This window comes from Mus caroli, chromosome 2 (assembly GCF_900094665.2).
Source record: "Mus caroli chromosome 2, CAROLI_EIJ_v1.1, whole genome shotgun sequence".
In the NCBI taxonomy this organism is placed as follows: domain Eukaryota; kingdom Metazoa; phylum Chordata; class Mammalia; order Rodentia; family Muridae; genus Mus; species Mus caroli.
Genome location: NC_034571.1, coordinates 128,539,834 through 128,558,406, shown reverse-complemented (window position 1 = coordinate 128,558,406; position 18,573 = coordinate 128,539,834). Strand labels below are relative to the sequence as shown.

The 18,573-nt window shown below is 42.4% G+C and overlaps 1 protein-coding gene across 10 annotated transcripts in view; it reads right to left on the bottom strand.

The window, feature by feature from the left end:
• Plcb4 (phospholipase C beta 4) overlaps window positions 1-18,573 on the bottom strand; it is a 353,082-nt gene that overhangs the window by 91,105 nt on the left and 243,404 nt on the right. For all 10 annotated transcript variants that reach the window (XM_029473927.1, XM_029473924.1, XM_029473932.1 and 7 more), the window contains 3 exons: window positions 14,774-14,854; window positions 13,921-13,980; window positions 12,099-12,242 (listed from right to left, as the gene is read on the bottom strand). In XM_029473927.1, the coding sequence (XP_029329787.1) occupies window positions 12,099-12,242; window positions 13,921-13,980; window positions 14,774-14,854 (285 nt within the window). The remainder of the gene's footprint in view (window positions 1-12,098; window positions 12,243-13,920; window positions 13,981-14,773; window positions 14,855-18,573) is intronic.

Below are 18,573 nucleotides of genomic sequence, written 5' to 3'. Positions count from 1 at the left end.
TCTGGCGCCCTCTTCTGGAGTGTCTGAAGACAGCTACAGTGTACTTACATATAATAAATAAATCTTAAAAAAAAAAAAAAAAGAAAACCAAGAATATCAATCTTTGGATGTCAGAAACCACCAATTTGGTTAGAGTCAGAGTTTTCTTAATTGTTAATTCTACAGCATACTGATGATGAAGAATAAGGAAGTATCTAGTGAATTCAAAGCCAAACATCAACATGTATGTAGGTATGTATGTATGCATGCATGTATGTATTGAAGCCTGCAACCATAGTACCAAAGCTTCCATTCTTCCACATAATATACCAAATTACACAGTTTGGAAATTTATCTCAAGCCAAACTAAGTATTATTTTGACCTACAAATCATGCTACCTACCCAGTTTCTATGTCACCAAACTCAGTCAGGGGTCCTCTGGCTGACTGACTCTGTCCAGCTAGGCAGCATCGACCTGTTTAGTTCGAACAAGTCAGATCTATAGAGAAGCCTATAAACACTATCAACATAAGAGGGATTAGAAGTGACATAAACTTCTGAGAAAAGTCTTGTTATCTGAGGTGCTATCTTTAAGGAAAGCTTCCTACCATAAATTCATCCAATGGACGAGACTAGAGGGCACGCTGACAGTCAATAGGATGTTCACAGTGTCAATAAATAGATGAATGCCAAGACTTCATCACTGTTTTGGAAGTGCTACAGTAACATCGGGCCGAATGATGCCTCCATGACAACACTGTTCTGTCTGTAGAGCAGCATTTCTGAAATACTAACTTGATATTCGTCCAAAAGGAAAAAGCACTGTGGGAAATAAGTAAAACCCCACCCTTCTCCTTGCTGAGCTTCAATGAGAATGGAGTAGCTCCGAATGTGCTGTTTCTTGCTTGACTTGGGCGCAGATCAACAATGTTGAGATGGTAGCTTTCTCAAAGTATATACATCCCACAGAATAGCAACTTCATAATAACCTCATTAAAGTTATTCGCTTAAACGCTATGTGAAAACCATATTATGTTACAGGTAAAGGAGCTGGTCACACTTTTGTCTTTATATTGGTAAGAAAAATTCATAGCTGTGAGCTGCAGCACAGCAGTGTTAGAACTCGAGATCTGGAGCCGAGCCTGGCACGACGGGTGTATACTGTCACTAAGGGTATGACCTTGGCAAGTTCATCTCTCGGGCCCATATCTCCTCTAGATAAGGAAGACCATCATTAATAGTCATCCAGTTGAGATGTTGTGACATTAAATAATGCGCACAACACTTTGAACAGTGTCTAATACGCATAGAAAATGCTTGGGACTATATGTATTTGAGATTTATTCAGACTGGAATATCTGCATATGTGCAGATATACCATAGTAAGATAATATACTGACTTAGTTAGATTTTCGTTGTTGTGAAAAACACCATGGCCACTTGGGGAGGAAAGGGTTTATTTCATCTTACATCATTCAGGTGACAAACACTCCATCACACTGAGGAAAGTCAGGTTAGGGATTCAAGTGTTCCAGGAACCTGGAAGCAGGAACTGATGCAGAAGACCCGGAGGAACACAGCTTACTGACTTGCTCCCTTAGCTTGCTCGGGGGAGGTACCACCCAGTGGGTTCAGCATTCCTACAGCAATAATCAATCAAGAAAATGTACAAGAGTCTTGTTCACAGGCCAATCTGATGGAGGACTTTTCTCAGTTGACTTTCCTTCTACTAAAAAGACTCTAGCTTCTGTCAAGTTAACACAAAACTAGCCAGTACATATGGAATGAGATATCTTAGGGATGAGTCCATATATTAAACATAAAGTTCATTTGTGTTTTATATATACTTTATTCCCATATCCTGTAATTTTGTAAGTTGTGTAATTTTTCACAATATTTTTACTGCACCTACACTGTGACTATTACCTGTGACACCAGGTCCCATCTTTCTTTCATGCCTGTACTACAAACACTGGGGAGCACTTCAGATTTAGAATTCTGAAAGTAAGGATGTTCAGTTTGTATTATTACTAGGGGTCAGCACAACTTCTGAAAGGTAAAATAGTTTCAGCTTTCAGAACCATATGTGTTCTTGGTAGCGCGCAAATGCATGCATGAACACCCATACACACATGGCGGGTGGGCACACACACACACACACACACACACACACACACACGTTATGTTCCCAATAGCTGGTTTTGCTAGCAGTAAAAACTGGAGCTCTGTGGAAAATGAAGAAGCAATTTAAGGCTAGTGACATTTTTCCTTCCAGGAGCCAAAGAAGAAATTTGAACTTCACAATATGCTTCTGTGGAGATTATTATAACTCTCCTGCTAGAGGCATCTGATAAACGAAAATCAGGGCAAAATATGTGCTCTGGGAAGGTTTAGATTCTGTTCCTCAACCAGTACATTCCAGAAACACAATGGTAGGAGGGCACCAGAAAGGAACAGTATGGTCCTCGTGAACACCACAGATCCTCAAAGGGAAGTGATCCGGACACTGGACATTTTCCAAAGAAAAAGAAGCTAAAACTCCAAGGAAGCCTACCTCAGTGATCACAGGGACTAGATGACAGGGACTTGAGGGTCGCATTTTCAAAGACCAGCAAATGAATGTGGTGAAACTCCTAGTGATAGAATGTGATACACTATGCTGATAAACAGCAGGAGGCCAACTGATAACAGGATGTGCTCAGGTTGCAGACAGGGATGGTGGAGGAAGGATGGGCTTCCTTTCCGGATGATGTGTTATAGACTATACAGTGGGGGTGGTTATACAACACTACAGAGTCATAAAGAACACTCAATTTGTTCATTTTGAAGCAGTTTTATAGAAAGCAAATTTCATAGCAATTTTTACGAGATGACACAGGAACTGGAAAACTCATTTTAAGGGACTGCTGGTTTTGTGTGACTGTATTCTTCTGTACTTCCTATGCAGAATGCAGTGGTAACTCTAGTTTGAGCTTTCTAATAACAGAAGATATACCTAAGCCAGTCCAATAACAGAAGATATACCTAAGCCAGGCGACTAGCTCAATATTATCACAGATTGATTGACAACCATCAGTAGCAACTCTATGCTGATATTTAAATGAGTTGGTGTATGGGACTCATCCCTCACAGCTGATAAGTGCAAGTTGAAATAATGCAATTTAGGGACCCTGGGTGCCTTCAGACTACCATTGTCATGGGACACAGCTCATAGTGAAGCCTCTCTTGGACTTCTCATGCAGATACTCCATATGAATAAAATGTCCTTTCCTTTACTCTGACAACCTGGCAGCCAGCTCTCTGGATCTATCCAAATGTTACTCAGAGGGCCTGGTCTCCCACCATTTGGACAGCTCCTTCGGTGGACAGAGTTTGGTTTGTTCGTGGTGCATTGCACTAAACAATTTTCCTTTACATTTGTCTATATTTTCATATATGCTTTTTTGCCTGGTTTTTCTTATTCTGTTTCTTTATCTTGGGACCATTTTTATTTCATTTTGCCTGTCATTTGATTAGGTGATGAAAAGATTGCTTCCCTTGTAAAAACTATACTCACTGAGGGTACAGGGAAAATTGCATTACATTTATTGATTCAGGGCAACCTCTTTTCTCTAGTGGCCACCAGGGACCAATCTGGACTCAACATTCCAATGCCGCACAAACTGTCTCCCTGTGTGCAGCTCACATGCGTAGAGGACCACTGAGACCTCCATGCTCTCCCGTGGGACCGCTCATACCTCAGTGTCCACAGGAAGCACCTGAGCATCTTGGCCCAATGACTTTTTGCCTTGGTGACTCTGACACTGGCTCCTAAGTGACACGACCTGCTGCGCCCTGACCATACTTTGACCCCCATGGTCTTACCATACAATAATCTCCGGAGAAGGTAAAGCATCCATGGCATTTTTTGCTGAGCACAAGTCATGACCTTTCAGCACCTCCACGGACTCTTCAGTATGCAATGAGGCTTGGCACTCAAAGCTAGCTACGATCCTTGCCAAACCGAGAAACGTAAATGCTCACTCCAGTCTTCCCACGGGATCTAACACTTTGGCACGAAAATGCCAACTGCTAGTTTTGGAAGCATGAAATGCGAGAGCGCGCACACACACACACACACACACACACACACACACACACACACAGAGAGAGAGAGAGAGAGAGAGAGAGAGTCCTCTCATATCCTTCCCCCTGAAACACACACATACACACAGAGAGACAACCCCCCTACACACAACATAAACACACACCTTCTCCCCCACACAGATACATGCACACACCCTACATACATATGCACACAGATACACACACATCCTCTATACTCGTTATGTTTAAGCCTCACTGTGAGGCAAGGTAGTGAAGAGACTTATTGAATATTGAGGGTGGGGAGAGAGGTTCAGATTCACCAGCCAGCTGCCTAAGAAGACAGAAAGCAAAGCTCACCCCAGCAGGTGAATGCCCCTTCTCCTAGATCTCCATAGGATGGTGGGACATTAAGGTGGACTGTTTTCCCATAGCCACATTTTTCAGGGTACAACACAATCATCTGGAGGGCAAATCGGATCACCAGAACATGGGTTGCTGATTGAGAAGGCCCGAGGCTGGGCCTGGACATGACTTTGAAGCTCTGTGGGAGCTGCTAGGGCTCTGGGAGCCGCTAGCCTATACTCTGAAAATTGAGACCATTGTAATGTTTGGGGGTCTAGCTCAGTGGTAGAACATTTGCCTAGAATACATAAGACCCTGGGCATATCATACCCAAACTAACACAAACTACTGTATGAAAGGATTTTAACATGGGGTCCTGTGAAGCAAATGTGAGCTCTCTAGAGTCACAGACCCTGGTTTACCCCAGGTGCCTTTCATTGTTCTGCCTTGGTGAATTCATGTCCAGGCTGGGAGAGCAGGGAGCTGCATTTGTCTACTTGTATGCTCTAGCCACTTTAACACTTGTGGGCATGAAAACCGGTGACTTGGGTTTAGGTCTACCTGTTCAAACTTTCCTAGGTTCTTTATCTAGATTTCTCACTATCAGGCAAGAAGGGGCCCCGAGAACTGGCACCTCTCTAAGACCCTGGCTGAAGCTCAGTCTGATCTCTTGAAGTTCCTCAGTGCTTGACCATCCATGCAGGAACGAGACTGAGGTCTTTGAGGTTGTGGAGGATGTTAGCAGAGCCAACAGAAGGAGGTGAGGCCTGCTTTTGTTTTCCCAGTGAAACAAAGAGTAAATCCCTTCCTTCTCCAGGAACCTCTGTAGTTAGTCAACATAATCCAAGTGCAGACAAGGTGCCTTTAACATTCAACTCAGTTTCTGAAAGTGATATTGTGTTGCCTGCAATAAATCACACACCCTACTATCATTTTTAAACCCAAAAAAGGAACACTTACTACTTTTCATAACTTAATTTCTGCAGTAATTAGTCTAGTGACTATTTGGTAACTTAGTCACAAAGTATAATTTACAAAGTTCGCCCAATATTTACAACCTGAAGAAAGTATAATGAGCGGGATGGAAATTGCCTGAACTCAGTTCCAATCTCTGCATTTTGAACCTCACAATAACAACTTATTTCTATAATCAAAGGAAAATTCGAGTTGCTATAAAATGGCAGATTTATTTGTGGAAATATTGAATGTGGGATGTGCTTGAGCCTGGCGCACAGCACAGTGACTGGGGTTGCACTGTGCAGCACCAGCAGTAACGGAACGAAAGACATCTGAACTCCTATTTGCTGGAGATGGAAACCCTCCTGAGCTAGCTGCCTTCTGAGAATCAAACAAAGAAACAAACAAACCAGAGTTGGTTTTCTAAGTAAATAAGATGTAAGCGTGCTACTAACTAATTTGCATAGCCTATGATAAAATAATAAGCAGAGGGATGAAGATGGTTCAGGGAGGAGGAATCAGGGAGGAAGAATAAAAAGCTTAATTACAGTTTCTTGGAAAAAGGGCCAAAGCTTTCAGCATGAGGTTGCTTCTTCTCAAGTGTTTCTAGCTACATGACAGAGAAGACACACCTTTTACCCAGCAGCACCCTGGGGTTGGGGTAAAGGTGGCAGCAATTTGTTAGCATTTCTTTTTTAACAGAGGGCTTTTCAGGAGAGGAAAGGAAAGCGACATTTTCTAAGTGGAAGGACAGGAAGTATTGAGGTAAGCAGGATATGGTGATCCAGATTGGGAGGAAGCCAAGAGAACAGCATCGAAACCTCCAGTCCTGTCATGGACTCTCAGTGGCAGCAATCTCATTACATCCTGAAAAATGACTCTAAAAATAACACCTCGGGATTATAGATCATTCCGTTCCCCTTGGACTGCCATCAAATCACATTTTCTCAGCCTGCTTGTCAAGTACCGTTTTCCCTAGCTCCTCCTCAGCGAGTCTGTATAAAATCAAAGTGTACAACACCGAGCTGATACAGTGGCACCCCCTTACCCTTATTTCACTGTCAATGGTATTGGTGACTCATGTCTGAAAATATTAAATGAAAAATGGATGAAGCAAGCTACTCATAAGTTCTAACTTGCACACCCTCTGGTAGCAGAATCAAATCCCATATTGTCCCGCTCTAAGCAACTGGGATGTACTGCCCTCTTGTTGGGCACTCAGAGCTACCTCATTATCAGATGGGCTGTGCTCAAATAAGTCCCTATTTTACTTAATAATGTCCTCATGCATAACTGTACTGATGTTGGCAATTCTATCACAATCTATTGTTCACAATTCACTATGGATTGTGACTTCCTTTAACAAAAATTAAACCTAATCAGATGTGTTTACAGGAAGAAGAAACAATGGAGAAGTGCATACGGAGCTTGGTACCATTTGTGGTTTTAGGGATTCACTGTGGGATACTGGAACCCATTTCCCAAAAATTAGGGCAAGACTACTGTCATCTTAACCAGCTGGGTTAGGATATATTGGCCTGGCCAGCATAGCTGTCTTCAGTAAGCATGCGTTTATTGAGCACTTTCAAAAGGCTGGAAACTGACCTGGAAAGAAGAACGAATGGGGAAGGGCTGAAGTGTGTCGAGAGGACAGGAGCTGCAGTAGGTAGTGAATACTCCAGCAGGGATGAAAAGAGAACCAGGGGGAAAAACAGGGAAACAAAACAAACAAACAAACAAACAAACAACAGACATAAAACCTTCCTTTATAACAGGGGAAAGAGCAAACGGCCAGCATATCCACAGAGATCTGACAGAAACATGGCTGAGGAAAACGGAGGTGAAGGCAGGCAAGGAAGCAGATGAGGCTGGATTTCATAGAGACTTGGAGGCCTTAGAGCATCCCACGTGATGAAAGCCCCTGATCTGAAGAGGCTTATCTTCAGCTGCTATTCTGAGAATGGACTACAAGGGGCAAGGTCAAGATGAAGACATGAGAGGAGGGGAGGTGAGGGGGAGGAGAGGAAGAGAGGAGAGGAGAAGAACAGGAGAGGAGAAGAGGAGATATAAATAGTTTTGGTCAGGACCACAGCACACAACAGTGGCAGTAAGAAGCAATTGTGCTCTGGATATACTGAGGAGACGAAATTTGAATAATATAATGGATGGTTTGGGGGTGTGACAGGGAGGTGTGGGTGGTCTTGGCAGAGCGGCTGAGAGGAGGACAGCAGGTGAAAAGTTTGGCCACCACCTTGTTCAGGATACCATATAAGGGAGGAGAAGTGGAGTCAAGCACAAGCCTAAATCAGTGGCAAGTAGCAAGGCTAGGCTGTTTACACGGTGGAGAGCAGCTGGAGACGGCACAAGCTGAGCTTCCAGGATGTCTTATATAAGACTTGCATCTCTGGAAAATACACAGCCACATTTCCACAGTCAAATGACTAGAAAACACTTTATAAGGATTTGCAACCTGAACTTGGAGAAAGTTGAATCATCTGGGCTTTACTGACTCACCAAACAGTCATGTAAAATGAGGCACATACACACACACACACACACACACACACACACACACACACACACACATCGCAGACACTCTTTGAAAACAATTTGAAGGACTCGCTCAGAGTCAGAAAATTTTCTCTTGAGATAAATTCGGTCCTTCTGGAGTCTGGATGAATAGAAAGTTGGCTTCGGCTAAATGTTTGGAGAAGTGAATTTTTCAGAACAATCAGACTGTTCTGTAGCGTAATAGTCTAGGAGTTAGGAGGAGACTCAAGCACTTCAGTAATCAAATGCAGTGCTGGAAACTCTCTTCCTGTTTCCCTCCTTGGTCAGAGAAAGAAATGTGGAATGCTCCTAAGACATTCAAAGCCCTTGGATACCTAAACACTAAACTCAATTTCCAGGCCACATGTTGATATAGATAGTAAATTCTTTTGCCCCAAATTTGGAGGCTTACAATGAAAGACTTCTATTAATTTTCAAACCTGTGTATGTCGGTTATAATAAAACATTAAATAAACAAATGAAAGCCTAGTGAAAAGAAAAAGGCCTGCTGCTAGTAGGGTTGGATATTCTAGAGCAATCCTTTTAAAGGTAGATTGCTATTTGTTTCCTCCAAATGCTGTCTATGTGCTAATCTGCACAGCACTAGACAAGCGATAGGTTAAGGGAAGTCACAGAGCTATGAAATGAGGGCTTAATAGCAGCCCGTTCCACAAATATCCTTAATGGCTGGGGTATATATAAAAAGCTCCATGACATCCCACCAACAGATGACAAGTGATGTCTCAGCTCAGCCATTGAGAGAATGGCCAGAAAGTGAAGCACATGTAGTTTCTTTTAGCCAAAGCACTCAAGATCTCTACAGATTAATATAAAAACCACTTCTTTGCTGTTACTGGCTTTTGTAATGAACTCACCAGGAACATCTTCCATATGGGCTAATTGGGCCATTAGCACATCCTGTGATCCCATAATTCAAGGGTCCTTGGTTCCACTCATATGTGACTGGTACCACTGAGTCACATCCACCTCTCCACCTCAGACATGACAGATAAACTGTGAAACTCCAATGACCAGTCAGGAAGACAGACCAAAGCCCAGGCTTAAACTCTATCTGCCTTCTCTCCTGCATAGCCTTAAGCTACTCTGCTACTCTCATTGACCTGAGTTAACTGATGGACTCTTCCATCTTTTTTACCTAACCCAATCACTCATTTCTTGGCTTGTATAATCTGTTAGGGATGCAGCTACCCAAGATTAGGAATAAAATGGGAATGTAGGAAATACTGTCAATACTGAAGTCGATAAAGGTTCTGGTGTTGACTAATATAAGCCTTTAAGTATTGATAACAAGATATGAGCATCATTACCCATCCACATGCATATTCACTGAAAAATTCAGGGAAAAATTATTACTCATAGTTAGGGAAATATGGTATTTAATGCTGTCAACAAGCACTCGTTAACCAGAAGGACATGATCTAACTAACCCTCTTCAGTCTGGACAATGAGAGTTATCATTTGTATATTATACCAGTAGAGAAATATTTTTAAAAAAGTTTCTTCTAAGTAACAGTTCCGAGAAGCTAAAATATTTTCTCCACAAAAACAGTAGGATTAAATATCTGTGAGTTTGAACTGAAAATCAGAACAGAATTAGAGTCTTTATTTTCTAGGAAATAAAACTATTTTAAAAACGTGTCTGCTACTTAAAGAAAAACAGTTAAATTTTGTCTTTGAGGATGTACTGCCCACTTTATCCCTCCTCTACATATAACTTACTCATTTTTGTATATTCCAGAAGGAGATTCTTAAACACAATGGACCAAGATTGACAGCAATCAAATTATGGGAAACAAGCACCTGAGATTTGCTGATTTGAGACATTTTCCCAGGACCTTACTAGCTCAGGTCTTAGAGCGATGTAGCCACCATTGAGGAGCAAAGGCAGACAGTGTGAGGTTAAGCCTGGGCTTTGGTCTATGTTCCCATGTGGTCTTTGGAGTTCCACAGTCTATTTGTCATGTCTGAGAGATAAGATGGTAGGAGGCTCATCCTGATCTTCCCCCCACCCCCAGCTTACATTCTGACTTTGGGATCATCATAGCTAACAGGAAGATGAAATGCATGCACATTTTCAAAGCAGCAAGTCCGGCAACCCTCCCAATCGCACAGCGGGTACTTTTTACGCAAGTCTCATTTCACAGAAGAAAAAAATAAATGGGACACAGAAGAGTAAGTATGGTGTCTACGTTCCCAGTTGGCTGAGAAGGAAAAGGACGGATTTCTGCTCAGCTAATCGGAGCCCGAGTGCAGATTCTGGAGTTTAGAAGGAATCACAGTGGTTTTGTTTTTGTTTTTTTTTCCTAGCAGGAATTGATGTCACAAGACAACAAAGTTTACAATATTTTTTGCAAAATTCCAAGTAGCCAAACATGTGTATGTGACAAGCAAGTCATTCTCTTCACAGTTAGCCAGACGAGATCCCCAAGAGTCAGGGTTGCTATGGCAAACAGTGAGCAGAAAGACCTTTGCAGCAAATATGCAACGCTATTTGTCTAGATCAAGGTCAATAATCCATTCAAATTAGGCTCCTGTCTGAGCAGAGAAATAAAAACTTGAGAGGCCTGTAAAAGCTGTTCTCCCAAACTGAGATGACATAGAACAATAGCACAAAACCTACAAAGCCACTTCCACAAGGACAGAGCAAAAGCTGTCCTTGGAGGGCCCATGCCTTCTTCCAAAGGCACAAAGCAAGAGCCTCTGAGACACACACGCGCACACACACGATAGTCACTTGGAAGCTGTTTTTTTTTTACAAATGCAGGCTCTGCATCAATGCCTCTAGGCGTCTGGGACTCATGTGCAAGGACATCCCTGGTGAGGCCAGTGCTTCTAGAATGAGGGCCATGCCATGCAAGTGATGGTGAGTAAGCCCCGTGGTCCCAGAGTGAGCAACACTCAATTCTGCCTCTTGTTAGACCCAGAGTCCATGACTGTGATGGTCCTCTGCTTCCCCACCTGATCTTAGCTGGTGAATATCCTTCTTCCTATACAACTCAGCATCTCTACCTTTCTCATTAAATCTATGCTGTGTTTCTAATTATGAGATTAATGGAAAATGAAAGACCTCTCCTTTCCCAAACCCAGGTCTCTATGATAGAAGAGAAAAGACTTGGTCTCCTTCATATAGATTACTTATGTTTGGAAGTCAAGTTGGGAAGATTTAAGTCTGAAGCTTTTTGCACCAAAATCCCTTTAGGGATTACCTTGCTAGGGCAATGATTTCTTACTACGTAATGGGCATCATAATATAAGATGGGTCTTAACTCAATACTTCAAACAGCCTACTGAGGAAAAGAGATTGGGATTTTTAAGCAACTGAATTTACACTGTTAAATATGGTAGACAGCGGCTACTTTGCACTTTTAATTTTACATGTTTGATGTGAAAACACACACTAGATGTCAAACACTATGAACAAGTGAATGTAAACTATGTCATTAGTAAATTTTATGCTTATAGCATACTAAAATAACAATGGTTAGAATATACTGGGTTAAATAACCATATTTTACAGAAATAGTTATAGCCATGTTGGTCTCTGGCACTGAGGGTAGAACCCAGGATATTGAACACGCTTGTCACAGTTTATACTACTGAGCCACTCATTACCGTTTTACGTTTTTATTTCATTTTTTATACTAGAACCTCATGCATACCATGCTTGCTCTCTCGCACGCAGCTACACCTAAGCCATATTCATGGTTTACATTGTTTCTGGTGGGCAGGACTGACCAAGGTATTTGATACTCAGACTGTGCTTCTCTGAGCTTAACCGAAAAGGAATCTCTTGTCTCTTAACTCAGACCTACTGATCACAGGAACTCCTGGGTACATTCAAGTTATGGGAGGCCTGGGCTAGTTATCTGAAAACACAACATGCCCGGGCTGACTTCTGTGTGTGATGGGTAATGAAAGCATTTGGGATGCTGAATTTTCTACAGAAATATTCCAGCAGAGCAGTGAACTTTTAAACGATTAAAATGAGTGTACAATTCTCAACTTCGTATTTAAAATTATATTAAACATTAAACAACTGTGCGCGCGCGCACACACACACACACACGCACACACACACACACACACACACACACGCACACGCGCGCACACACACACACACACAACATATACTTATTGGGGAGGGAGGCTATTGAGATGTTACCTTAGTTACTTCTGGATTTTCAGCCACCATGTAAGTGAAGCCGATATTCACCAGATCCGTGCCGCTGCAGACACACAATATCCGTCCTTCCAGATCATTTTCAGATTTTCCAACAGCTTCGAGAGCAGCCAGGATTTTGGGATCCTGTAGATGGATAAAAATAGGAAAAAATATGGTAGGTTGCAGAGTGTGGAGGAAAATGCGGTGAAAAGAAACCACACTTCATATAAAAATATACCTAAAGGGAAATGGTCCCTGCTGCATTAAAACCCCCCAGGGAACTAGCATTACTATAAAACCTGGAGGGCTGAAGTCCCCAACATTATAGTGGACAAAAACTGCATCAGAAGAGCATCATACTTTTCTTCTTCTTCCTCTTCCTCTTCTTCTTCCTCTTCCTCCTCCTCTTCCCTCCTCCTCCTCCACCTCTTCCTTCTCCTTCTTCTTCTTTCTTCTTCAAGAAAACTTGGCTCAATAGTCTTTTGTATACATCTTTTAAAAATAAATCTCAATTATTTGTTTGATGGCATGTATGTCTATGATTGTTTGTGCCTAGTGCTCAGATAGTTGAAAGTCATCATGAGGGTTCTGGGACTTTATCAGGCTGGGGTCCACTAGAAGAGCAGCCAGTGCTCTTAATTGCTGAACCACATCTCCCGCCTCCTTGTCTGAATTTTTTGATTGTCACTCTCAGAAAAGTTCAGCCTTGGTGATGTTCAGGAAAGACTGTACTGGTGTTTGCTTGTGTCCATGAATATCCCACGGAGCCTCTTACCATAGAACACAGGCTTGGGCTTACTTACCAGGAATGAGAACACCACCACCACAGTCACTAGCACAGGCTATTCTGAGGAAATGAAGTTAAGACTCACATGCAGCTTGGATAAAAAGAGCAAGCATTTGCATTTCTATAATGTATGCATCCTCACATGGAAGGAAAGCTGTGAAAGTTTACCCTAATTCCCACATAAAATACCACGCTTGTTTTCCAGAGGAAATTCCAATAAGTAGTTACACAGGAAACATAGCTAACATGAAAGAGGCCAACTGACAAATAAAAACTAACAAACAAACAATCAGGAATAGAACTTTGTTTGGGAAATCTGAAACCACACAAGGCGGTTACAGTGAGGGAAATAAATTCTGTGGTTGAACATTCTATGAAGAGAAACCTTTTAAATTCCGCAGAGCACTCTGTAGACAGCCTCTTCTTCAAGCACACCAATCTCTGACGATCCCTGATTTCTGTGCTCCGGGTGCCTTCCCTCTCAGAGTTCAGCCAGGCTTTGTGTGTGCACTAGTGTTTTGAGTGCACAGATGAAGCAGTATGGGTGCCTCAGCCATGTAAACCCCCACAGTCATCAGTTACACATGAAGAGCAAATCGCTGACTTCAGGGGATGAAGGGAGGTTTTAGAACCAGTTTCTAGATGAAGGGATCAGCCTCTCTGATACTGACACAATACAATGCTTCTAGTTCCAAGGGTTAAAACATTGCTAATATAACTGAAATCCAAATAATGTAACCCAAGTCACCTAAGAGTTACCGATGAAAAGTATGCTCTTGTAAATCTATGTTTAAAAGAACAGCAGGGCCAGCAATATGGCTCCGAGGGTAAAAGTGTTTGCTACACAAGCACAATGACTGGAGTTGTATTCCCAGAACCCATGCCAGGGTGGACAGACAGAGCCAATTCCACAGGAACGTGGATAGCACATGCACACTCACGTCATCCCAACACACACAGACACTCATGCATGCAAGCACCCACTTACACGCTATAAATAAAATAAAGTTGAAGAACACCACCAATCGTATTTACCTTTGGTATGGCTGCCTGGCGAATACTGTTGATGAGGGAACATTCTAGCACTTGTCCTTCCTGCAGAGAGAGCATACACCCCGGCAATGAACTTCAATTCTGCCAGCCTGGTGGCCCAGAGTATTAACAAACATTTCTAAAGATAAAATCAATGCTGTTCATACAAATAGCAAAATGCAAAGCAAATAACAGCATTGATGTCTAATGATCAGCAAGAAAAGACTCAAAACTATTTCATATTTGTATACACATTAATATGAATACATATATGAGTGTAATTCTAAATGATTGGTAAAATGTTTATAAAGTATTACTGTATTTATACGCATAATAATGCCTTGCATCATTAAATATCTGCATATATAAAACATTAAGTAGGAATAACGCCAGTTTTTATACACTGCCAACTCCACCTGTCTTGGTTCATCTCCAATGTTCATGAAGTGTGCGCTGCGCTGCACATCAGATCATTGCCCAGGCTCTTTATAAGGCATCTGTTTGTCTCAGCTTGAACATTATGTTCTAGAAACTATTGTTAACTCTCAAGATTAAACCAGACCTGTTTTGTCTAAGCTTTTATAACAATGTAGCTTCCTTTTCCCAATGACTTGTAGCTCTTTTAAAAAATGCAAGCTTCGTTCCTCCAGCTGAATCTCTGAGAGCTAAACTGCATAATGTCTGTAGTTCCAAGGCTATCCCCAAGGAGTGGGACGGGAAATTATGCAGTGAAGAATCTCGAGGGAAGGAGGAAGCGTGGTCTGCATGCCCTCAAGAGGAGCTTGGTCCACCTATTGGGAAGGGAAGTGGCTTGACCTGGACAGCAGGCAGGACAAGCTGCTGTCTTATGCCATACCTTGCCTTCACTCTTCCACGTCAGGAAGAAGCCGAATTCATCCACTTTGAAGAGGCAGTTGGGCTCAAAGACAAAAGATTCCTGTTAAAAAGAAGTGGGAGGGTATTCATAACTTACAACATGGTATCCAATCACAGGACCACAAGCAGGCACCTTTCATATCTGCATCCTAAAAACTCCATTTCTGATAATACTGTTGAACATTTCTTTCTTGTTTCATTGATTGGTTTGGTTGTTTTTTTGGGGGGGTTTTGTTTGTTTGTTTGAGACAGGTTTCACTGTGCAGCCCTGGCTGTCCTGAAACTCACTCTGTAGTCCAAGACAGCCTCAAACCCACAGAGATCCACCTGCCTCTGCCCAAGTGCTGGGATTAAAGGACACCACGGCCTGGCCCCCTTGAACATTTTTTATTTAGAACACAGTGTGTTCTTTCTGTATACTGAAAGGTTTACCTCTTTAACAGAGAACATTCCTCTGTAACAGGTTTGAAACTAATGACACCGCTGACTTGGCTTTATACAGAAGAGTTCTGTGGAGGTGTGGGGCGCCGCTCTTCCGGTACTGAGTCATTTCCTCAGTACCAACTAGTAAACAACTAGTTTGCGCCTGCGCTGGAAATCCCCGCCCCGGGCAGCTCCNCCTCAGGGATAACATCATATGGGGTGATCAGTGTTGAGCCAATCATGGCTTNCCACGTCCGAGNCGGGGAGAATTTNNTATAAAAAGGAGGGGCTCGGACTGCCTGGGGTCTCCGGTTGTGAAGCTTATGCTCTCCCTCTCAAGACGCATAAAGCTTGCTGCAGAAGAACCCTATTGTGTGTGGTGTCCTCATTCGCGGGCGAATCAGCGAACACTCACATGGAGGTCTTGTGATAGGAGCTCCTGGAAGGTAACTAAGTGTCACCTGATTGCCCACCATACAGGACACACTGCTGCCTGGAACTGGTCCATACCAACACTAGCATCAGTGACATATTCTCATGAGCCCCCCGGGGCTTCTGCTGCACGCTGCATTGTGTCCCACTACTGTGTACTCTGACTCCAGAAACTCAATGAAAACCACAGAATGAAAGCTTCCCTTAAGAAGACGTGTTCTACAAACGCACGCACCACAGTAGAGCCACCCTATGCCCAAGGGATTCCTGGTCTATTACATTTAGGAGTACCATGAAAATTCTGTCAGTGAGAGAAAAGGAATGTTTAGGAAACGAACTCAGATGCAATGTGCCCTATGTTTGTATAATACCAAGACATGACTCTGTGCTTCAACAAATTTAGGCATTCTTCACATGATCTAAAGATGTCTTCCTAGCTCACCACAAAGCTAACAATTAGGAACCTGTCCTTTCCCCATGGATAAAAGCACCAGTAAGTAAATAGCAATTACAAGATTAACATTTTAAGAAAGGTATTTCAGATTCTTAGTTTCATCCATCCAAAATTATCTTTCTAAATTCTAGGAAAAAGAGCAATATTCATCACAATAAATCTGATGTCAAGAGATGGCCACCACAGGTGGCAGAATCCAGGGGCCTGGTGTCCCTGAACAAAGATGGGCTTCAGTTTGGTTAGATTCCTGGTGAAGAGCCACCACATGCATTCAACTCCATACCAGGTACTGGGAGATCCATAACAGTACTGAGAACTGGAGACATATCAGTGAATATAACAGAGGCGAAGGTGAGGGAAGACCTCTGCCTTTGGGGACAAAATGCAGCTGCACCATTAAGTATTTACTTCCTCCTAAATTTGTCTCGGAATCCTAACTAATCAAAGTATGTATGCAAGGTACACAGTTCAGAGACACAACTCACTAAGTTGCAGTACACAGTATTGTCATCATGGTAACCAACTATAAACAAGTTGTATGACAGTAGTATGTGTGTGATTTGGCCTCTGCGTGGTTGACAGTTCCTTTCTTCTTGAAATACCTTCTCTCATCACACGCTGACCATGCCCCATTTCTCTAATGCCATTTCCTGCCTTTTTGTTACACACCCAAACTCCATATGCCCTTCATGACTTGGTTCTTGGATGTCTCATTTCCATCATGCACCTAGGTTTCTGTAAAACGCCATGGCATCAATACTGACAAATTATTGCTGTCTCCCACATTTAAAACAGCAGCCTAATGACCTGTGGGATCCAGATCAGACATTTAACTCCCCAGTTGTCATCCCGAGATGTTTCAAAATGAACTGGACGTGTCCGGATGGGACTTCTTAAGTTCCCTCTCTCCTCTCTCAGCTTCTCTACCATCACAGACTGTCCTTACTTCAAGAAATGTGACTGGTGCATCTAACTTTTCACTCTGCCAACTCACTCACTGAGACTGAGAGTCATCCTTGCCTTTTTCTTCCTTGTGGTTTCTCCTCTTATTCATTTAAGTTTGCTTTCATCGCACTGACGTGTTATGCCCACTAACTCCATCTCTACCATCACGACCTTGTCACCACTGCTGTGGACTGTTCTCCATTCCATGGTTTACCCCACAGCAGCCAGCCTGAGTCTTTAAGTTTTAGCCAGTTCTATAAATAAATCCTAAACTAAGTTCCCATTATATTTAGGGTAAAATTTCACCTACAGTGGTCTAAAGGATCCAGGTCCTTCCTTCTGTTGTACTTGACCTACCGGCTTCCTGATCTCGACTCTTTTTGCTCATTAACAACAAACCTGCTTTCCTTAAAACCTCCAGGCCTTTGCACTTCTAGTTCCACCTTTTCAGTGTCTCTCTCATCCCCTTGGTGTCTGTGGCTCTTCATTTTCCAGTTCTCCCCTTAATGACTGATCTATCCTGTCTTCTCCTCAGAGGCTCTCAAATCTCCATACTATGCTTTTTGGGTCCAGTCACAACAACCTGCCTACTTCCTTTCTGGCACCAAACACGGTCTGCTGTTTTGTCATCTTTGGACTGACTGGCTCACACTCTAGAATGTCACATTCATGAGAGACCTTAAAATGGCCTTGCGCATCTCTGGCTTTCTTGCACTTGAAGTATTTATTTTAAAATCAACTTAAAACTAATTCATTCATGAAAGGATAAATGGACAAATAAAATTTTCAAATAAAATATTTTGCTACAGAAAAAAAAAAACCACCACCACCAACAACAAAAAACGAACTTTTTCATAGTGAAGGGATGGCACCAGGCCAGATCCATCAGTTCTTCTGGAACTTCCAGTAGAGAAGGTGCCGCATAAGGCAACATGTTAAAGTGAGCTGTGTGGAAGAAGGTACATCTTTTCCTAATTCATACGTACTCATTTCAAAACTTGGGGTGGCTCAGAAGGACTGACGGGGAAGCCCAGTTTGCATAGGGTCACCATTTGAATGCCCCTGTAAAGAAGTTACTTCTTGCACAGCAGGATGGCATAATTGAAGCTACTCAGGAGCTAAGACAAAAAGATCACAAATTCAATTCCTGCCTGTACAACTTAGCAAGACAAGACTAAACAAAACAAAACAACTGTCAACTATGGATCAGGATCTGTAAAATAGCACTTAACCAGCACTTGGTTCAATTCCTGTGACCTTAAAAGTGAAAAACAAAACAAACAAAAAAGAAAAACAGGAAAGCAAAGGAGAGAGAGGAGAGGGAGAAGAAGAAGGAGAAGGAGAGGGAGAAGAAGAAGGAGAAGGAGAAGGAGAAGGGAGGGGGAGGGGAAGAAGAAAAGAGAAGCAGCAGCAGCTACTTTCTTCCAAAACGAGATAATAAAACCGATCAAGAAGAAGCAAGTTACAGTAGAATGGTAAAACAGATAGTGTGAAAGGCAGAAACCCACAGAGACAGGTAGGTGCTG